Source organism: Fringilla coelebs, assembly GCF_963513975.1.
Source record: "Fringilla coelebs genome assembly, chromosome: 3".
Lineage (NCBI taxonomy): Eukaryota > Metazoa > Chordata > Aves > Passeriformes > Fringillidae > Fringilla > Fringilla coelebs.
In genome coordinates, this window is record NC_140030.1 from 71,305,012 (window position 1) to 71,325,255 (window position 20,244).

At 39.6% G+C, this 20,244-nt stretch overlaps 1 protein-coding gene across 1 annotated transcript in view; it reads left to right on the forward strand.

Annotated features, from left to right (window-relative positions):
- The window catches only part of PCNX2 (pecanex 2), a gene marked incomplete at its 3' end in the record, with an annotated part of 150,843 nt that overhangs the window by 115,746 nt on the left and 14,853 nt on the right, over nt 1-20,244 (forward strand). Inside the window, 3 exon segments of the mRNA XM_084203543.1 lie at nt 8,570-8,823; nt 13,461-13,694; nt 15,849-15,952. Of these exon segments, the coding sequence (XP_084059669.1) occupies nt 8,570-8,823; nt 13,461-13,694; nt 15,849-15,952 (592 nt within the window).

The following is a 20,244-nucleotide window of genomic DNA, read 5'->3' on the forward strand; positions in this document are numbered from 1 at the left end:
ATATCCTTTTTCCCAGTCTTTCTGCACTCCTCAGGGGGAGGCTGGCATCCTACAAAGCACCACCTCTTTCTCACCTGGCCTGGACCAAGAGAGCAGCAGCAAACTGAACTAGAAAGTAATGCCAATTACTGGAGGTGGAGAGGAGTGAGGAAATGGTGGTTTCACCTAGATTATCTCATCCTCAGTACAAATCTAGTCCCCTATGCCTCCTTACCCTCAGAGTATCACTAGGGGAAGAGACTGCTCAATACTAGAGGAGGAAGTAATAGGAAAGAGGAGAAAAATGGACTCTCTCTCTTCTCTGAACCCACTCAATAATCCTATTTCAAGAATAAGACAAAATCTGTGGTTATATTGTATGTAAGGAAGTTTTCTCTGGTCTTCAGAATGTGTGGTAGAGGAGTTGTTATGGGAACAGAAACTGGGAGTGCGTGTATTACTATTCCGTTGTTTGGCCTGGAACAGAGAAGCCATGTAGGGCTGAATAAAGTAACTTACCTGAGATAAAACCTGCTCAAACATGTAGCATGTGCTGTGCTCTGTGAGAGCTGAACCCCACTGGACTGTGTGGAATGAGTGCCAGAGATATCACACAAATTACAAGCCTGCTTAAGGATGGAGCAGGAGAAACAAAGGAGCCCAGAGGGGAACCAAGCACAAGCCAGATAAGGATGCCTGGATCTGGTGGAAACTATAACAAATGCCTCATGGACACCAAAATGTGAGCAGATAACCTGCTGTGTGCCCAGTGGAGACTTCCTGGGGTGATGTGCTGCCACCAGAGGGTTGTTTGTGTCTCCAGGTAACCCCTGAGGGCTGGTGTGCTTTAGATAAACTGTGCTGCAGAACTATGCCCTTCCTGTCTGTGGTTTGGTCCTTCTGCCAACAAGGAGCTGGGCTGCTCTGGTGGGGCAGCAGGCCACAGCAGTGCCTGGATACTCAGGCATGAGTCTGAGTAAAAGGAGCCAGAGGGGCTGACCTGAATGCAGAATTTCTTAAGGGGATGAATCAAGGCTATTGAAAGGAAGTTGTGTGAAAGCTGAGACTGAAATTCTGCCTGGGAAGGCATTCTTTGCTCCTTCCCTTGAACAGATTGCTGCTGGCAGGGTCAGGAAGGTAGAGCAGGCTTCCATCAGGCAGCACCAAGAGACATCTCCTGTCAGGACTGGGCATGTTCTTCCCCGTTTCAAATCTTGCAAAGGGCTGGTGAATACAGCCTGAGTACTGAATACAATAGAGTTTTTTTCTGCAGAAGTGAGAGAGTGTATGGAACTGCCCTGGAAGAAGCTGATAGTTTACAAAGTCAAGTGGCACCTATTAAGCACCAGACTCTGCTTTGGGCATCCTGCATTTTTAGTTGTCTGGTCATGCACTGTTTTTTACAGGGGACCCTAATTCCTTTCATTGTACAGAACGGTTTCCCACAAGGGGGAGAAAAGGGCTAGAGGAGGAACTTGTAATCTGTAATTTCTGAGCTTTGGCTGCTTCATTTCAATTTCAAACAAGTAATTTTAATTGAGGGCCCCAAAAATCTGCTGTCCTTAAATAGGAAATCTGTGTTTGCTTTGGAAATGAGTGAATCACAACAGTGTTCTCTGTGACTGTTTTATGTTTATGACTAAACCAAAAGCAATATTTGCATTGTGGAGCTCTGGATTTTCCTATGCCTGTTTCTTGTTGAGGTAGCTGAAAGGCTGTGCTGGCAGTACTGGTAGTGCCCTAAGAAGGGGTCACAGAGCCTTCTGAATTTAAATGTAGGAGGAGGAATTTGCTGCCCCCCCCAGTTTGCAGTCCATCCTAATTGAGGCTTGGCATTGTAAGTGACTGATCCAGATGCCTTCCTAACTGTTTGTAATAGAAGCATTTGTCTCAGCTTTTAAATGAGAAAACAAACCCAACCAAACGCCTGCAGGCAGCCTAAGAAGGTGCAGACTGAGCAGACTGAAAGAACAGAGTCAGCGAATCTGGGATTCCTTTCATCTGTCTTTAGTCCTGTTTGTATTAAACACCTTGGATGGATTAATTTTTGCCTCTCCCATCCTATGGACAGAGAGGGGGTGTGCCTCCATTGTGTCATTCATCCTGAGCACAAAGCAGAGGGGAGGCTGGAGACCTCCAGGTGTGTACAGGAAATGCCCAGCTCCTCCCTTGTGGACAGCAAAGAGAAGGCAGAAATGAGTTGAAACTAGGGGAACACTTCCAAGGAGCTGCACAGTGGTGTGGGGGAATTGAGCCCTTCAGTAACTTAACTCTGCTGGGTGTGTTACACCACAGCAGAATGCTAAAAGCAGCCTGCCAGAAGAAATACATAACATATCATTTAATTTGAAAGGAAGGGAACAAGCAGAAACAATGTCAGAATATCTCCCTCTCACGAGTTCCCTGTAGAACAAGGGAGGTTTAAAATATTTTCCTGTTTAGTCTGTGTGTCTACAGAGTGTCTTTTGGGGAATATTCATTTAGCATCTCATATGTAGAAATGACTTACTGAGGGTGTTGCTGAAGTCTTCAGGAGCTGTTTTCTAACTCTTGCAGAGTATTCTTCAGTCATTTAATGAACTTCTAAATCTCTGCTGTGATTTTTTTTTGTTACTGCATGTTGCACGTGCAATATTCATGCTTCACTTGGAGCTTCATTAGATGGATCAAGGCAAGAAGCACAGAGCAGACACAGATGTAGTTGTACACAGTGGCAGGCAGCTGTGGCAGCAGGATGGGATTGCCCATGGGGCTCTCTGTGCTTATTTCCCACACAAAATGGTGTAGGAGAGCAGCCAGTGCTGTGTGCTCTAGGCATGGTACTGATGTCTAATAAGGACAGTTCCTCATTTCTACAGCATGTGTGTATAGTTTCATTACAGCAGCAAGTGCATTACCAGTGTAAGGAATATTAATTTGTGTTTGATTTTTGTTTCTGAAGGCTCTGTAGCGCTAGGAAGAATCATTCTTTATTTAAAGAGTGGTTGCGACTTTTATTTTTTTACAAATTACTTCCTGCTGTTGGGAAATAAAAATGCCCATGCTCATGTTTTTCCTGAGACCACACTTCAGGTATGTTCAATGTATGTACCAGAACATTAAAAGGTATTGATAAATTATAAAGAGTTCAGAGTAAAACAGCATTTTTTGACACATCCCTTGGGAGAAAAGGTTAAAACCAAAAGTGCAATGTTTGTGGGAAAGAACAAAAACTGAGAGACACAATTCTTGGAAATACTAGAAACATGGACAGAAGGGATGCAAAGGGGGTTTTTTTAATCTTAGTGATTTAATTGGGAAGAATAGCATGAAACAGGGAAGAGGATACTTTATGTTAAATGCATGAAATCTGTGATGTGTAAGCCTTTCTAGGTGTACAATGATGCTCCAACAATGGAAGCTGTCTATAAATTTCAAATAGGCTTTGAACAGTTTCTGTAGCACGTACTAGAATAAATATTTGATGTCTTTTTTCCTTTTTCTTCCTCTCATAATTTTATGTGTATTTATGGGTGCACTGGAGAAGACTTCTGGGAAGAAGGAAAATGTTAAATGTAGTGCAGCCTTTTTACCAAGAAAATATCTTTGCCAAAACCAAAATATTGCCTCTTGCATTGCACTGCAGAAGATGTGACACGAGAGGTTTTTGTGGTATTTCATAGCTGCCAGTTTAACAACAAACATCTTTGGAGAATGCTACCTCCATGTGGCCTTTCTTAGTGGGCCTCTGTGGGCCAAGAAAAGGAGAGGTTTCTGAGGAGAGGGGATGCCTGTTATTGTAGCAACTGATCTGGTTTGAAAACCAGATTGTTTTTCAGACATACAAACACCCAATGCAGCTGAAAGCCAAACCACAGTTTTATACCTAACAGCTTTGATGTTTGAGGAATTGATACTGTTTTTTAAATCCTGAAATTTTTCTTTGAAACAAGCTGAGACTATCAGAACCTATAAATTACTGCTCTTTTTCCCATTTCCAAAAGCAAAAGAGCAGGAAGGAGCCAAAAAAATTGCAGGTTTCCAGAATGTCTAATTCTGAGGTTCATGACTCTCCATTTGTGAGCTCAGTTCACTCCTCTTTGATGTATTTGGTTTTTTGTGTTTCTAGAACCATATCTGGTGTGTGTTTCAGTAGAGGATGGCCTTCCAATGGCCATAATTATGCTCACTGTGCTTTTTTTCTGTGATAACTTACTGCTTGTTAAACTATCTGCTATCCTGAGCAGAAAAGAAATTCGGGTTGAGAAGGAGCCTTATCCATCAGAATTTGGGAATATTTGGATTTGCAGCATAAGCTTGTTGAAGCAGAGCCAGATAATTCTACTGTAATGCATTTATTGGTAAGACATTCTTGTGCTTGGTTTTGCCAAACAAATGCTGGGCAACCAGGTGTTTTTGTGGAGTCATCTGTGAAGAGACCTCTGCATGGCTTAGGAAAGGAGTTACCCTGGGCATGAGCCCTTTCTGTGTAGATTTGCACCCTGGTTGCTTATTTGTCAGCAATCCTCAGTGCTCAAGCTGTTGCAACCTTCAGCCACAATAATTAGTCCCTGTTCTGGATATGTTGTAAAACTGAAGTGTTTTATGGAAATTAAAACTAATCCTAGAATACTTCCAGTATGTGGCTGTGTAATGGATTTTTCTTTCTGGACTCTCAGATCTTGGAAAATACTTTTCACTCCCTGAGTTTTCAAAATTGAATTCAAAAGCGCACTGTGGCTTCAGCCTTTAATTCTAGAAGGCCGGGTGATCATTCAGTTAGGTGTATTTTATCCTTTTGAAGCAAGATTAGTCTTCAGTTTCAGTTTTCTCATTTCCATTTAGGTCAACTTGTTCTGGCAGAGCACAAGTCTGTCCTCAAATCCTGATGTGTCAGGAAAATAGAAAGAGCTCCAAGTTCTCACCCTGGCTTTCTCCTGAGCTCCCACAGGCTGACCTTGCTTTGTTCAGCTGGCACATTTTTTTTACATTGATGGACTTGTGGCAACCCTCCAGTGTTAGATATCTTACAAATGAATTGGTCACATCTATACTAGCAAAGGTCAAAGTGAGTGACTAAACTTGAGTGAAGTGCACGAGATTATTTCCCTTCTACTGCAGAAAGAAATGTTAAAAAAATGTTTTTCCTCAGATTTTGAAATGACTAATTACTAGTAAAAACATTTTCCTGTATTTTAATATTTAATGGTATTACACTTAATTATATTGCAGAAGTGAAGTGCACATTCTGTTCCTTGCTCTTTGGTTTTATGAATAATTCTCTCAGAGATGCTTGAACTTGCTAATTTTTTGAGAAGCAATATAAAAATTGTCATTTAAATCATCAGCTTATAGCACATACAAAAATGTCCAGGGCCAGCCTTCTGTAAAAGACAGACACAAATGCTTGACTTCACTTACTGTGTCCGGTTCCTTCTGGCTCAACTACTGTAAAGCTGAGCACATGCTCTCAGTCTCTGTGGTACCAGTGTCTGGAGTAATGAACCAAAAAGGACTGATGTATGCACTGCTAAACGAAATTTTACAGTAAAATGCCAGTCTGGCATTGAAGTCCAGCCAATGCATTGAGGACTAAAGCAAGGCTTCATTAAAGATGAGAGGAAATTACTGGCAGCTGTTCCAGAACTGACTGCAGGAATTAGGAAGGAACCAATATGTACTTGAGCATCAAGCCTGAATGTTGTCCTTGTGGGCTTGAGTCCTTTTACTAGATGTAGTTTGGAAATACTAATCAGCAGGAATGAGGATTTGGTGTTTTGTCAGAGCACTGGCCATGGCTCAGGTTACACCTTTAAACTGAACAGGGACACCCCTGTTCAAGCACACAAGCAGTGAGGACACCAAATCCCCAAGGCGGTAGTGCCCACGTCCATCAAACATCTTTTGCTAATCAAGTGTTTGTTTTCCAGATGTTGAAGAGCACACCCCTAATTTCATTCTTTGGAATAAATCAACAAAACAACCACATGAGCTCCTTTGGTTGTTTCCCATAGCTTTTGTAATAACACAGTTCCTCTTTGAATGACTCTTGCTCCTCGAGTTCAACATTGATTGCACCCCCTGTAGTATAATTTTAACTCTGGCTGATTAAAATTACCTAGCAAAGACAACTTGGAGGCATTTTAACCTGTAGAATTAGCTAAGAATGCAAATAATGTTCTGGCATCATCTTCTGTTTGCTGTGCATGTGATGACAGTTTCCTTTAAACATTGAGGGTCTCTTGAATTCACCTTTTCTTTGCCTTGCCAGCCTCCTTGGCCCTGTATTTTACAAAATATGTCCCCTGAGAAAACTAGTAATTACAGAAACTGCAGTAATAATATTCAGCATTTGTTGAAAGAGGTAGTAGAGAGAGTAAAGCCTTCCATAGAAATAAAATTTGATATTTTCATACCAAAAGAAAAAAATGCATACAAATAGTTACATAAACTGGGAAAAGGCATCTTTAAATCCTTTTGTTGTAGAGGGATCAGGGACAATTGATTATTGTATTTTCCATTCTCCATCACTTGAAAACATTTGGTAATACTTAATTTTACACCTGGGATGAAGATGTATCTTCTCTTAAAATCAGTGTAATACTGAAAGACCTTTAAACTTTCAAAAATAAACATAACAGCATGGAACATTTGTTTCACTCTTTTCAAGCAATGTACAAAGGAATGTTTTCCCTACTTCAGTTTGAGTACTATGTCTTCTGACTTGATTTCACAGAAGCATCTGCTGACCCAGAGCAGTTCTTGGTTTTTTGCTGTTTAGCAGTAAGTGTTAATTCATGTAGAAATCTGTGAAATACGAAGCGAAGCAGTCCAGTTCATGTCCAGTCCAACTGGAAATGTCAGCCTAATAGGTCATGTTTTGTACTTGTCAGTATTGAAAGTCAAGTTGTTTATATTTGGATGACCTGAAGACTTTTAATAATTTTTCATGTTGTAAATCCCTGAAGTCTAAGGAGGAATGCATATCAGTGTGTGAGCAACAGTGGGTTCACAGTGCAAATTTTCATTCATGGCAAACTGAACAGAAAATACTGAAATATACTGAATCTTTTCCCTCCATCTCTGAGGGCTACAATCCTGGTTTTTCTCACACATTTCCTTTGGATTTTTCTGTTCTTTTTCACTTGTATGTTTTGCTTGCTGCACACATTTTAGCAGATGCACAGGGAAAAAAAGAAGTGCTAACCCATACTTTAGCATATTTTGTTGTGTTTTGAAAGATTTTTGTTAGTGAGGAGAAAGAAATATTCTAGATGCTACTTCTGTTGATACAAACTGAAGGTCACAGGTTGTTGACCAGAGTTGTGATGGGACTGGAACAGACAGTTGAGGGCAGTTGTCATCATGCTCCACAGAAAGGCCTTTGAGATGCTCCCCTGCTCCAGGCTCTCTTTTGGGGTGCTGGCAGACTGCAGGAAATTGAAGCTGGCACTGTGTTCTTTCCTGGCTGAATGTTCAGGTATGAACACAGCCAAATTCTTCTTCCATTTACAGTAACACAACAGGTCTGCTGGTCCTGGTGGGGAGGGAGTTGTTGAACGGCAGTGCAGTCTCACATCTTCCTCTCCTGTCGAGTCTGTTTAGAAGCTGATGGAGTCAGCAGTCTGTGGGGTGATCCTGAACCTCTGGTAGAAGGCCTGTGCAAGATGCGTAACTTGCATCAAGGAGATGCCCTTGGAAGATGGTTTATGTACAAACTCAGTGGGGAGTAAGTTCTGCAACAGCCAATGGAGAGTAAATTTTAAAAAGAAACATACATCAAGAACATAAAACTTATGTATTTGAGAGTACTGCAGGGAGCACATGGTCATCTGCCTCGGCTTTTATTAGTAGTGCCCTACATAGTGTAGAAACTGCATTCATGGAGTTCAAATCCACAAGGGCTCGGCATGACCATCTAGTGAGCACAGCACAGGCTGAAAATGCAGAGTCTGCATTATTGCTTCTGCATCTGCCTCATGACTTCTTTTTGAGGTAACACATCCTTTTTAGAAAAATTTGCTCTACTTTGATCTAAAGCCTGTGTAATAGACTAATTAGAAAGCTGTTCTGTTCTTGTGATGTACTGCCACTAGTGCTGTTCATTAGAGATGTTTGATCCAGAGTAGCTTTTACTCCAGTGGGAAAGAGAACAACCCAGTAGATGTTATTTTTGGAACCTGCTTTCCAAGATAGTTTGCTAAAACCCAGATTTTACAAGTGCTCTGGCACACTAAAACCTTTCTTTGGGCCGAGTATGTTAGTTGAATAAGCAGACTGAGACTTGGATCAATTTGCTCAATTGCCTCATGGAGCAAGACTCTTTAGAATTGCTTCTTGGTGAGTTTTCATGGAGGCAGAAACTGCGGTCTGTGGTTTAGCTCAGTTCAGAACCCATTAGAACTAGAACACTAGATCAGGCCCTTTTGGCTTTATAGGTGATAGTAGTAACTGAGTAATGCACAGCCCTTTTGTTGCCGTAGCTCGTTCTATCTGATTTTTGTAAGTGTGTACAACCTTCAGACACATTTTGGATGTGAGCTTGCAAGGTGTCCTTTGTTTCCTTCTCCCCCAATAACTGGTAGCACACTCTCTCTTTCTCGCTGCCAAGGGACATACTGCCAGCAGAGAGAGGTGGAAGCTATAACAGAAGGAGATGAAGACAACGAAGGCTGCTGCTGTTGCAAGCCCGGGCACTTGCCCCACCTGCTGTCGTGCAATGCAGCCTTCAACCTGCGCTGGCTGACGTGGGAGATCACCCGGAGCCAGTACATCCTGGAGGGATACAGCATCATTGACAACAACGCTGCCACCATGCTGCAAGTGTTCGACCTGCGCAGGATCCTCATCAGATACTACATCAAGGTAAAGCCTTTGCTCAAGTGCACTTTGTTCCTAGGCAGGTTTGTCAAACAGAATGCTGTTTATCTGTAGAAGAAAGAGCATTTGAAGTTTTTTGCTTTATGTTTATCCATCTGCTCTGCAGTCTGGCAGTCAGACTGACTTGATGTTAGATCATAGAACCATAGAATCATTTGGTTTGATCTTAAGATCATCCAGTTCAACCCTCCCCCTATGGCAGGGACACCTTCCGCTGGAATTGGGATAATAATTCATGTCTCCCCTTCCTAAATTTAATTCTGATCACTTATACTTACAGTTAGTAGAGAAAATGGCAGGCATGCTTCAGTGGAGACCAAGAAGGTCAGTTACCATCCTGTAGGGATAAAATCAGACAAAGTGTTCTTACTTATGTTCTTACTACGCTTCTCTAACAGTTTGTTATTTCTTCTTGCCTTGGCCTTTCCACTGTTTCCTTTTTTTTTTTTTTCCTGGAAAAGAAAAGAAAGGTGTTAACAAGCATAAAGTTCTTGGGAAACTTCTGAAGAGCTGTTTCTCAAATGTACTTTTTTAATAGTACAAACTCCCTACTTACCTTCTGTTTTACATATATATCACAACACATTTGATGTTGCTTTATTACATTGATTACACATCAGTTCATTTACACCACTTCTATTATTGCATTGTTATTAAGATCACAATAACCACGCAGATGCTAATTTGTCAAAATAATTGAACCTTACAGTCTAGCAAGACATCTTCATCCTCTGCCACAACAATTCCCAATGCAGAAAATGAAGAATTTTTTGGGCTTTATAGTCTTCTACTGAAACAGCAAGAGCCAAGTGCTGCTTGCTATGCTACTGGTACTGCCATGAAGCCAATTGCTAAAGCTCCAAACCACCCTTGACAACTCCTTTTTACTTACATCTCCGCAATTGTAAAAATCTGTCAGCTTCAGAGAGAGACTTGTTGTAAATAAGTTAATCACCATTTTTTGCAAATGAACCAATGTAGTTAAAACAAGCTCATTGCTTTACAAAGCTGCTTTGATCATACAGTTGATTACTTCTGGGATTTCATAAATAATTTTGTAGGCAGTACAGCCTGGTACCAACCTGCTTTGTTTAATATACTAGTTAGAAATAAAACTGCATGTGAGCATGATTTTTTTATTTTAGAAGTGGTGTTTGTGGCTATAAATTGTTTTAAAGAGATGTAACTAAGCTAAAAAAAAAACAAAAAACCAACTCTTCTTTAATGAGTATATTGCTACAATTGGTTTGCTTTACTTTAAAAGGTAACCTGAATAACTGGAACATAAACTGGTGCAAGCTGGCAAATGACTCAGCTTTTGATGGGGAATGAGATTGAAAAAATCCTAGTCTAAGCTGCAATCAAATCAGCATCTTATTAGTTTAAAGCATTGAATAATTTTACTTTTTATACTGTGTGTCACAGACATATTTTATGAAAAATCCTTTTGCTAGGATTTTTCTCCTGAGAAGCTGAGGCCTCAGAAACTAAATGTAAACAATATTATTTGCTGCTGTGGAATGCAACAGGTGCATCTTTGATTGGTCTTATGTGGTTGTTTTTAATTAATGGCCAATCACAGTCCAGCTGTCTCAGACTCTCTGGTGAGTCACAAGATTTTATTATCATTCCATTCTTTTCTATTCCTTGCTAGCCTTCTGATGAAATCCTTTCTTCTATTTTTTTGTGTAGTTTTAGTATATCATTTTATTTTAATATAATATCATAAAATAATAAATCAGCCTTCTGAAACATGGAGTCAAGATTCTCATCTCTTCCCTCATCCTGGAACCCCTGTGAACACCACCACATACTGCAACTGGTTTTGTGCCTTAAAATCCTCCAATATATGCAGGATTTGTGGGAGGTGTGAAGTTCACCACATGAGATCTAAAAACTTAACTGAAAGGTAGTTTAGAGCTTCTGGTTCTGGACACACCTGAGAAGCAGCTGACCTAGGTAAGATGGCTTAGACAGACTTTCATCCCCTGTGATAGAGGTGTGGTTAGTTGATCCTGTTTTGAGTCAAAGGGAGCGGGTTAAATGCTCTCCACATCACTCAGGTGTGCTGTGGCTCCATCTCCGCTCTGTGCAGAGTTCATGTGCGCTACTGATGGCTCTGAAAGCATGAAAATCAAATCTCTTCTTGTTTGGTTTAGTTGAGGCAGTATTATTATATGGCACGGACAGAGCTTCATTCTCAAAAAGGCCAGTCTTCATTCTCAGGCTATCTATCTTGTTAATCTACTTCTCTTTTTAGGGAAGGACAAACAGAAGATAATAACCTATTGGCACCTTCAGTATTAGCCTGGGCTGGGACTCCCTTTAGTGAAGGGAGGGTGCACACAGGAAATCCCTTCTCTAGAATGTCACTTCCCAAAAGAAAGTTACCTGGATATTTTCTCCTTGTATTTTAAAAGTAATTAGTTTTTTCCATTAACAGGGGCTTTAAAAAGATTTGGTAAAATCTTTAATACAGCCTTGGAAAGTGAGAATATTATAATATGTATTAGATCAGCTTTTTTCCTGTTTATTTAATGCTTGCCTCCAAATAAACAGTGTCAGACACAGAGGTGAGGATTCATTCCTTCCCCAGCTCTTTCTTATGGGGGAATGTCCACCAAGACCCTGTGCAGTTTCACTGTGAACATTCTAAAAGTCCTTCACACTTTCTTTTTAACAGTGTGAAAGTAATTGTAAGAAGAACTATAGACAAGACGGTATTCTGGTCACATAAAACACAAACTCAGAAATCACTTAGGCTGGAGTTTCCGCAGGAGCTGCACTTCCATTGCATTGAGCATTTGGAGTGTTTCTGGTTTATTCTCTGTAGCTTACAATGTTGTAAATATTTACCATATTGTTTCAGAAATGCCATATAGCTTAGGATGTACTTGTGCATAAAACATATCTTGTAAGAGTTACCAAGAGCAGAATTTAATTAGGTGACAGAAGATTTTGTTGTTTCTGTGTCTGATTGCAAGTCTGATTTTTTTCCCAGCTGAATCAGCTTCTTTGTAAACACAGATGAGGATAATACAAAAAGCAAACTCTTATCTCAAAGATCAACAAAGAGAATGTATGCTTTGTTTTAGTTCTTCTATCCCTCAAGAATAATTACTGTATTGGTCTTTCAAACAATGAGTTGCACTGAAAATCTTATTCCTAAATCATATTTATTTCATTTGCAGTTTCGTTGACAGCCTAGATATGCGTACATTTCTTATTATTGAAGGATTTTTATTCCCCACAAATAGAGTGGGTCAGCTCCTGTAGCCCTTCTGCATATACTTTGAAATAATTTCCTGCCCAACTACTGTGATATTTTTCCCTTGTGCCTCTTCCATCTCTTCTCAATATATTCTTATTTAAACATCTTTTAGTATTCAAGAAGTCTGTGTATTCGCTGAGTGCTGTGCTTTCAGCTCCTATTGTTTCTGCATAAATCTTTTTTAAGGAGTGTATTGTTCTCCACATGCCAAGAAATTAAGGGTCCATCCTGTCTGTATCTGTCTGACTTGTCTTTTTCCTCTGAAGCTTGATTCTCCTCTTACTTTTGTACAATTTGAAAAATAAACTATGGAGAGTTTATCTGGGTTTTTTCAAAGGGCTGTTACTGCTTCTGTCCTCTGTAATTCATCATATATTAATTTTATACATTTATTTGCTTAGTACTATTTCCAGTGGCTGGGTAAAGTAGAACTACATCATCTTCAGCCATGTATACTTGCTCCTTGTTTTCTTTGGTATCTAACTCTACATTAATATTATAAAACATTATAATGGGACTTTCCTGCTGATAGAACACACTGGAACTTCTTAACTTTCATATTCTTTTGAAAATATGCTCGAAGTTGTGTTTGTATATAATTTTTTCATTACTTTTTAATTTATTATTATTTAAATGTGTCCAGACAGAATGGTTAGAAAAACTTAGAAACTCAGGGACAGATAGAAAGCAGCAGCGTGTTGCTGCTTTCTAACATTTATGTATTTGTTTAAAGTGCCCCTGCTGAATGCTCCTCCCCCTTCAGTACTTTAAAAGCAAACTCAGTTACATCAGTTATCAGCTTTTTAACCCAACATGTTAAAAAAGCCCTATTATTCTTTACCTGCTGCATTGACAGATAAAAGACTTGTGTCATACACATCTGTCACTTCTCATCTTTGTGGCTAATAAAGAATTAGGAAAGCATCATCTCTAGAAAACAATAAGTCTGCTGAGGGAAAAAAGTGCCCTATTTTGAGGATGGGACCATCTACTACTGTTTTTTCAAAACATGCCTAAGCTATTAATGATATCACCTTCTCAGTGATAGACTGTAGAACCCCACTAATACTGACATGTTTGAATGCTGGAACTATTCCTGTCATTGCATGGATTTTCCTGGAAGGCGGAAGGATATTAAAAATACTAATTCTTTTTCTGTTGTCTGCTATCAATATCAATTATTATCATCTTTTTTTAACTTGAACACTTTGTGAAGCAATAATGATGCTAAGGAGTAAGAAATAGATATACTATTACAGTTCTTAACAGAGTCTTATTTGGCTTATTCTCTTCTGTGTAAAATATGTCTGCTTTAATCAGCGTGACTAACATTTGCACATTTTGTCAACAGAGTATAATATACTTTACAGCAAGTTCTCCCAAAATCCTGGAGTGGATAAAAGATGAATCCATCCAAAAGATTCTGCAGCCTTATGCAAAGTGGCATTATATTGAGCGTGACCTTGCGATGTTTAACGTTAACATAGATGAAGATTATGTTCCGTGTCTCCAGGGAATAACAAGAGCTAGCTTCTGCAGTGTTTATCTGGACTGGATTCAGTTCTGTGCCAGGAAAAGGGTGGAGGTATGTGCCAATTTTATTTTTTTTTTTAGTAGTATTAGCTTTAGTTCTTGCGATATGAGTGGAATGGTACATGGGTACTCTTTTACTTGCTGAGGATTAGTAGAATAAAATTTATTTCATATAAGCTTTTCGTTTTAATGTAAAAGGAAAACAGGTTTTGTGGAATGGGAAAAACGTATTTTGGAAACTACCTCTGTGCAAAAACTGCAGTCTTAAGGAGCATCTGTCTTTGAATACAGAACCAATTATTTTCAGTGCAAATTTCCAATAATGTTAATTTTGTCAGCTCTAGAAAGGACAGATGTATCAAGTGCTCACAGAAGTACTGCTAGAGCAGGCTCCATTCAGAGAATGGCATCAGAGCATTACAGTTCCTTCAGTGTTGCCAGTGATCAGTATATTTGCCAAATGTCTGTGAGGTCTGTGTATCCCTTTCAGGAATCTGCTTATATTTGTGTACAGTTGCAGGATGGTAGGGGAGTGCATGGCACACTCCCTACTGGTGCAGGTCACCTCTGACAGCTCGTGACTCAAACATGAACCATGCCACAGAACAGTGTGCAACCACTGCAGCTCTAGAAGGTCAAGGGCAGATATGCAGCTGTGCATTTGCATGCTCTGAGCCCTAAGATTACTGATGGTCATCAGTCATTTGTCAGAAATGCAGTACTGTATTTCTATGGAATGCTCAGAATAGCCCAGAGGAGAGTACAGTTTCAAGCAAGCATATTGTCTCCATCTAATTTTCTGATTATTGCTGATAGTGGCAAAAGTGGAGAAGTGTCTCTTTCCTGGTCACGATGTGCTGTATTTGTGCATTTTTCCACTCAGGATCACAGAATGCACATCCCATTACTGATCTTAGCTGGTGTGACATCACCGAATCTTTCTTGAAACATCACCAAATATTTCTGCTCCACTTTGGTTCCTTCTCATGTCTCTGATGCTGAGTACTATTCCACCAGTTCCCCTGCATATCATGATATTGATAATGTTTTCATTGAATTGTCTTCTGAGACATTTCCAAAACACCATCTCCTCCTATTAGGAATACTTCACTTCTTTTCTTTCTCGTCTCCATGTCTCAACTCCCAAATTCTGACACACAAAGAATTGCACGGTGTGGGGAAAGCCACTGTCAATTGATGCCTTTCCACTTGTGCTCTGCCTTAGTTTTTCAAATTCAATTATAGATTTAGGGATGTCAATAGACTTGAAACAAGTTAGACTTCAAAAGGCAAATTAATGCCTGCACTGGTGCCACACACACACATGTATCTTTTTATTACATGTTTTACCTTTGTTTTTTAATTCACTGACTGTAGAGAAGCACAGTTCATGTAGGAGGTGGGATAAAAAACCCAAGTTCACTGTACACATAACCCAAAAAATCAGTATTCTCCATTATAATTGGCTACATTCTCCATTATAATTGACTTCAGTTTTAGAGTCAAAGAAAAGCTCTAAGAAATCACTCATTGCATGGACTGAAATAATAATATGTATTCTCCTGAAGATTAACATGCATGAGGGGTTGTTCAAGTTTTTTCCTCCTGCTCGGTAGCAAAGTTTTCTTTGTGAAAATTTCATTAAAAGACCTCTCTTGAGCTAGTAAACATAAATGCAATATTCTGAGCGCTTGTTAAAATAGGGAGTCAGTGTCATCAACCATTTAGATAGATACTGTTATTCACTGAAAGTGTGTGCATCTGAACTTTTCCAAAGATATTGTACTCCTGAAATCTGTGATAAGGTTTCATAGGAACTGTGGTCCATGAAAAGGGTTTTGGCTGTCTCCAATTGCAGTGTCTCCCAACAACAAGGAACCTCCTCCAATTTAGAATGTCAGATCTGGGAGGAGTGGAAACAAACAAAAACCCCACAATAAAACATCACCACCACCAAAGCTCCTTTCCCTTGGGATCTCACTACCTGAGAATGGAAAGTTCTGTTTCCAGCCAGTGGGCAAAACAAGCTTGCATTTTGCAAAAATCCTCTGATGGTGATGATTTTCCTTCTTGATCTGTTTAATTGCAAAGAATGTTTTGGTGTGCAGGTCCAGCTACATGCAAATGTTACGAACGTCACTATTTGTGGTGCTTTTAAATGTGATGTTTGCACTTAAAGTAACGTGCTAATCTTCAAACTTTGTAGCACCTGGACAGCGATGAGGATTCTCCTCTAGTGACACTTTCCTTTGCCTTGTGTATACTGGGTCGGAGAGCTTTGGGAACTGCTTCTCACAATATGGCCATCAGGTAATCTTAGGAATCCCTTTTTCCTTGTGTTAAAACAAAGACCTGTTTGTTTTTTTTCACATCATGTGGGATCTCAAGAGAAGATTAGATTAAGGTAAAATCTCATTCCTTCATAAAATGTTTTCTGTCATTCCTGGTCATCTTTTTCTTTGTGGTTGGCTAAATAACTAATATCAGTCTTTATTTTGTAGGGCAGAGCAGAATTTTTGATTGAAAGAATGATACCAATGGTTATTGCTTGTGTTCACTCATGCCTGGCTACTGGAATGCTGTCCTTCCTCTGGCCTTCCAGTAGAAGGAAGAAATCTACAGAAGAGAAAAAAACTGCTGTCCTCTGAGTTGTAGTTAGCTAAATAATAATAAATGTATAAGGGTTCTCCTCTGTATTCCTCAGGTTGTATTCCTGTTCATTGTGCCACTTCATTCTGGCAACAAAGGAAGGGAGAACCCCTCATCTCCCGAGGCTGCAGCTTTGTCTGTTCTCTGTCTACCTAGCTCATTTGTTCATTCATTCTAAACACTTCTTCCTAGGAAGTCCGGTTAATTAAAATATGCTTCAATCGAGATTGTTTCTAAATATGCTCTTCATCTTATATTTTCATTAGGGATTCTTCCATTTTCACTGGGACTTCTGAGTTGTTTGGATTTATACAGTATAATTTACACTGTGCTATAGATGAGGCATTTTATTAATGAAATAATTATTATTTTAATGGAGTTTACCTTACCACATAATTTTAGGGGTTTTTTTGAACCCTCTGTGTGTACAGGAGTTTAGTAACAATGGAGAAGCTGAATAAATACAGCTTCTAAGTGACCTTGCTCTGTTGGCACAGAATGGTGAGCAAAACTACCTAGACCTCTATCAACATGCTCCTGAGAGAGGATTTTTCTTATTAACAAGCAAACAGAGACAGCATGTGTGATTTTGAATGCATTTTGTTAAAGCAGTCTATTTAAATATTCATTCTAGCTTTGTTATCTGCTGAGACATTTATAACATTTTGCTTTACGTCTTCCATGCAAAATGCTTGTGGCTCGCGTGGCTTATTTCTTGTTGTGTTGCTGACTTCTACTTTCTAAAGTGGCTTTTTTCATCTCTTTTCTACTAGTCTTTGCACATTCCCTTCCTGTAGTAGTTTTCTTCTGAGCTGCCTTTCTTCTCCCTTCATTTCTAGTCACTCAAATTAGTGTGATGTTAGGTAAGTCATTGGTATTTTTTAAATTGTCCTGGGTTTTTCATGATCCAGATTTTAGAGTTTGGGGACACGATGGAAAAGTTTATGTGCATTTATGATATTTGTTTGATAAAAGGTTAACGTGATTTTTGATCTGTGCCTGCAATAGATAGGTCACAGTGATATTAGGAATTCATCTGAAAATAACACAAAAGGTTTCTAAAACTGTCATCACATTGCACATACTTTCCACTGGATCTTAAAATCTTCATTACAATGCTTTGCTTCTAGTACAGATACAATAACAATGTCCCCTATTTGTACTGGCTTACATGGTTAGTAGCTAATACAAAGGGATTATATTATCAGAGACTTTCCAAAGCTTAACATGGAAAGTATGAATATTGAGGATAATTATTTGTATAGTGTTCTGTAAAGATTTTAATAATAATTTCAGGAGTCAGCTATACCATGTCTTTTCAAAATCTGACAAATACCAATGAACTGGATTACTTCCTCTCTTTTGATAAGTGGACTCTCCATGTTTAAAAATACTTTTCTTAGTGAGGGAAGGTCTACAGAAAGGCAAATACTGGGGTAGTCATCTGAGGTGCACAGCTCTGTCCCTTTTTTTTTAATCTGTTCTATATAATCTTCAATTAAGCCCTGGTTTTCTTTTTATTAAGCAAGTGCTCCAGGGCAGTATCAAATCATTGTATTTTAAAAATGTATTTTGTGACATGAAAGGGACTAAGTGGAAGCTTCTGTCGGTATCTTTTCCAATGCTACTTCACAAAAGCTTTCCCTGGAAAAGTTTCACTGTGGAAAAACTGTGTCACTTCCCCACCTGGCTAAATTACCTTTAAAGCATTTCCACTGTCAGAAGGATCTGGAGAAATAGAAAAGGAATCTGAGTAGCACAGTTGAAGTTATAAATTGCTGCAGCTTCAAAATATGTCTTTAGCTTGGTAAAATGCATTTCTTCTTGTCTTTCAGAATGTATATATCTTAACTAACAAAACCAATTTAGTAGAAATTATTAACTAAGGAGCAAGGTGGATACCCCCCTGACATCAAGACCTTTATCAACAGAAATCCCCCAAATACATTCACTTGAGCATGAAGGGCACCCTACTTGCAGTGTTTATTGCTTCAGACAGATCTGCACAACTTGTTTAAACACAAATTAGCAGTCAGTGAGACTCCAATAGGAATACCATTATACAGCAAGCATGCTAGGGGAAGGAGACTTTGTCCAATGTGTGCAATGCTGATGAGGCCAGAAGGACATGCTTATGAGAATTGTCTTCAGGCACTCCTCCCTCTGTGTTTGGCAGAGCACAGCAGCTCTCAGCAAATGCAATCTCCAGTGTTCTGCTGGTCCTTGCCCCCAGCTCTCAGACTGCTGCAGGTCTGCATTCAGTCACATGGGGCAGAGGTACTTAAGGTCCTCAGAAGCCAGAGGAATGTTTCCTTGAATGATGCATCACAATCCTTTTCTTTGAAAAGGTGCCCTGATATTTTGGGGACGTTTCGGAGCCTACTGGTGCTGAAGAGGGTTTTAGTTATCTTAGGAATGGTCAAAGCAGGCAGTCCCACAGCCAGATGTGTGCATGAGAGGGAGATGTACCACATGTATGAGGTTGGAACTAGATGATTTTTGAGGTCCCTTCTAACCCAGGCCATTCCATGACTCTGGCTGTTGGGGTGCGGCTCATTTTGTCAGAGGTCTGGGCTCCTAACATGTTTTGTCATGCTCAAATGCTGGATTACAAAAATACAGATTTAGGTTACTCTGGTAAGTCCTGAGAATTTATCTCAGGACTTTCTATTAATTCTCTCTGTGGAGCATCTTGTATGCAACATTGCTAGAACTTTGGGGATGAGTTTGAGGTGTCAGGGCCAGGTAGGCATCAAACTCTTCTAACCATATGAAGCATTTCAGATATTCAGAGGAAGCAAACCAGCCAAGAATCTGCTGTGTTCTGCAGTTCATGTTCCATTCTCAGAGGTGACTATGCAGGTAGTAGGAAACTTTCTCTGGACTAAATCTAGTCCTTGCTGTGTCTTGGAACAATGAGTGACAGTCATCCAACTGCTGTGCAGTGGAGCAAAGGTAATGTTACTGTGGGCTACAGAGTTGAGAGTCAAGTTTACATTGTGTATGCAAACTATCAATTTGCACTCATTTACACATGATTTTGTCTAATCTCTTAATCAGCAAATGTCACTGTGTAAACCAAGATTTTAAATGCTCTTATATAATGTATGTAAATAATTATTCAGTGTACCTGTTCATGTAAATGTCAGTAGAAACCTAGCATTAACACTAGATTACATAATAAGTGCATTCATTAAGGAGGCAGAACATTGCAATGCAAATCACTTGCTCTTTTAAACTGTCATTAGGAGTCATCTGCACCAAATGCTATTTGAAGAATGACATGACATTACCATTAATTTATTCAAATGTGGGTGATATGTTTAGTTGTGTATTTGTTAAAAAATTACAGAATAATTCTATTCAGCCACTAAAGCTACTAGTAAAGAAATATTTAGTAAAAATTTCAAATTTGGAAAAATACAAAAATGTCTCAATAAAGCATATCTCATCAGATACTTCGGCCGCTCAGGTTCCCCAAGCTCAGTTTGGACAAAGGGTCATTCCAAGGAATGCCTCTTCCTGGAGGAGCTCACTTTGAAACCCAGGGAAGAAGCTGGCCACACTTGCCCCGTCCCACCTGGTCACCCCACTGCAATGCCCAGCGTCTGGGGGAAGGGAAGGACACACAGGGCATGGGCCAAGGCACCACAGGGCTGCTGCTGGTGCTGCACTGCTGGTGGGAGTTAAAGCAGACAGTGCAGCTTGATGTCTGCCAGAGCTGAGCAGGGCAGAAAAGTTTGACTCTTAGCTCACAACCACTGTCATCTAAAATATCCAATTAGAGGGGCTACCACTGAAAATATTTCAGGTGAACTATGACATTCAGGTCATTACTAGCTCACAGACATGCCTGTCCCTTTATTCCTTAAATAAACCTATAGTTAACACTGGAGAAAGTCTGCAGATACAAAATACACACAGAGATATTCACCAGCTCATTAGTCTGCATC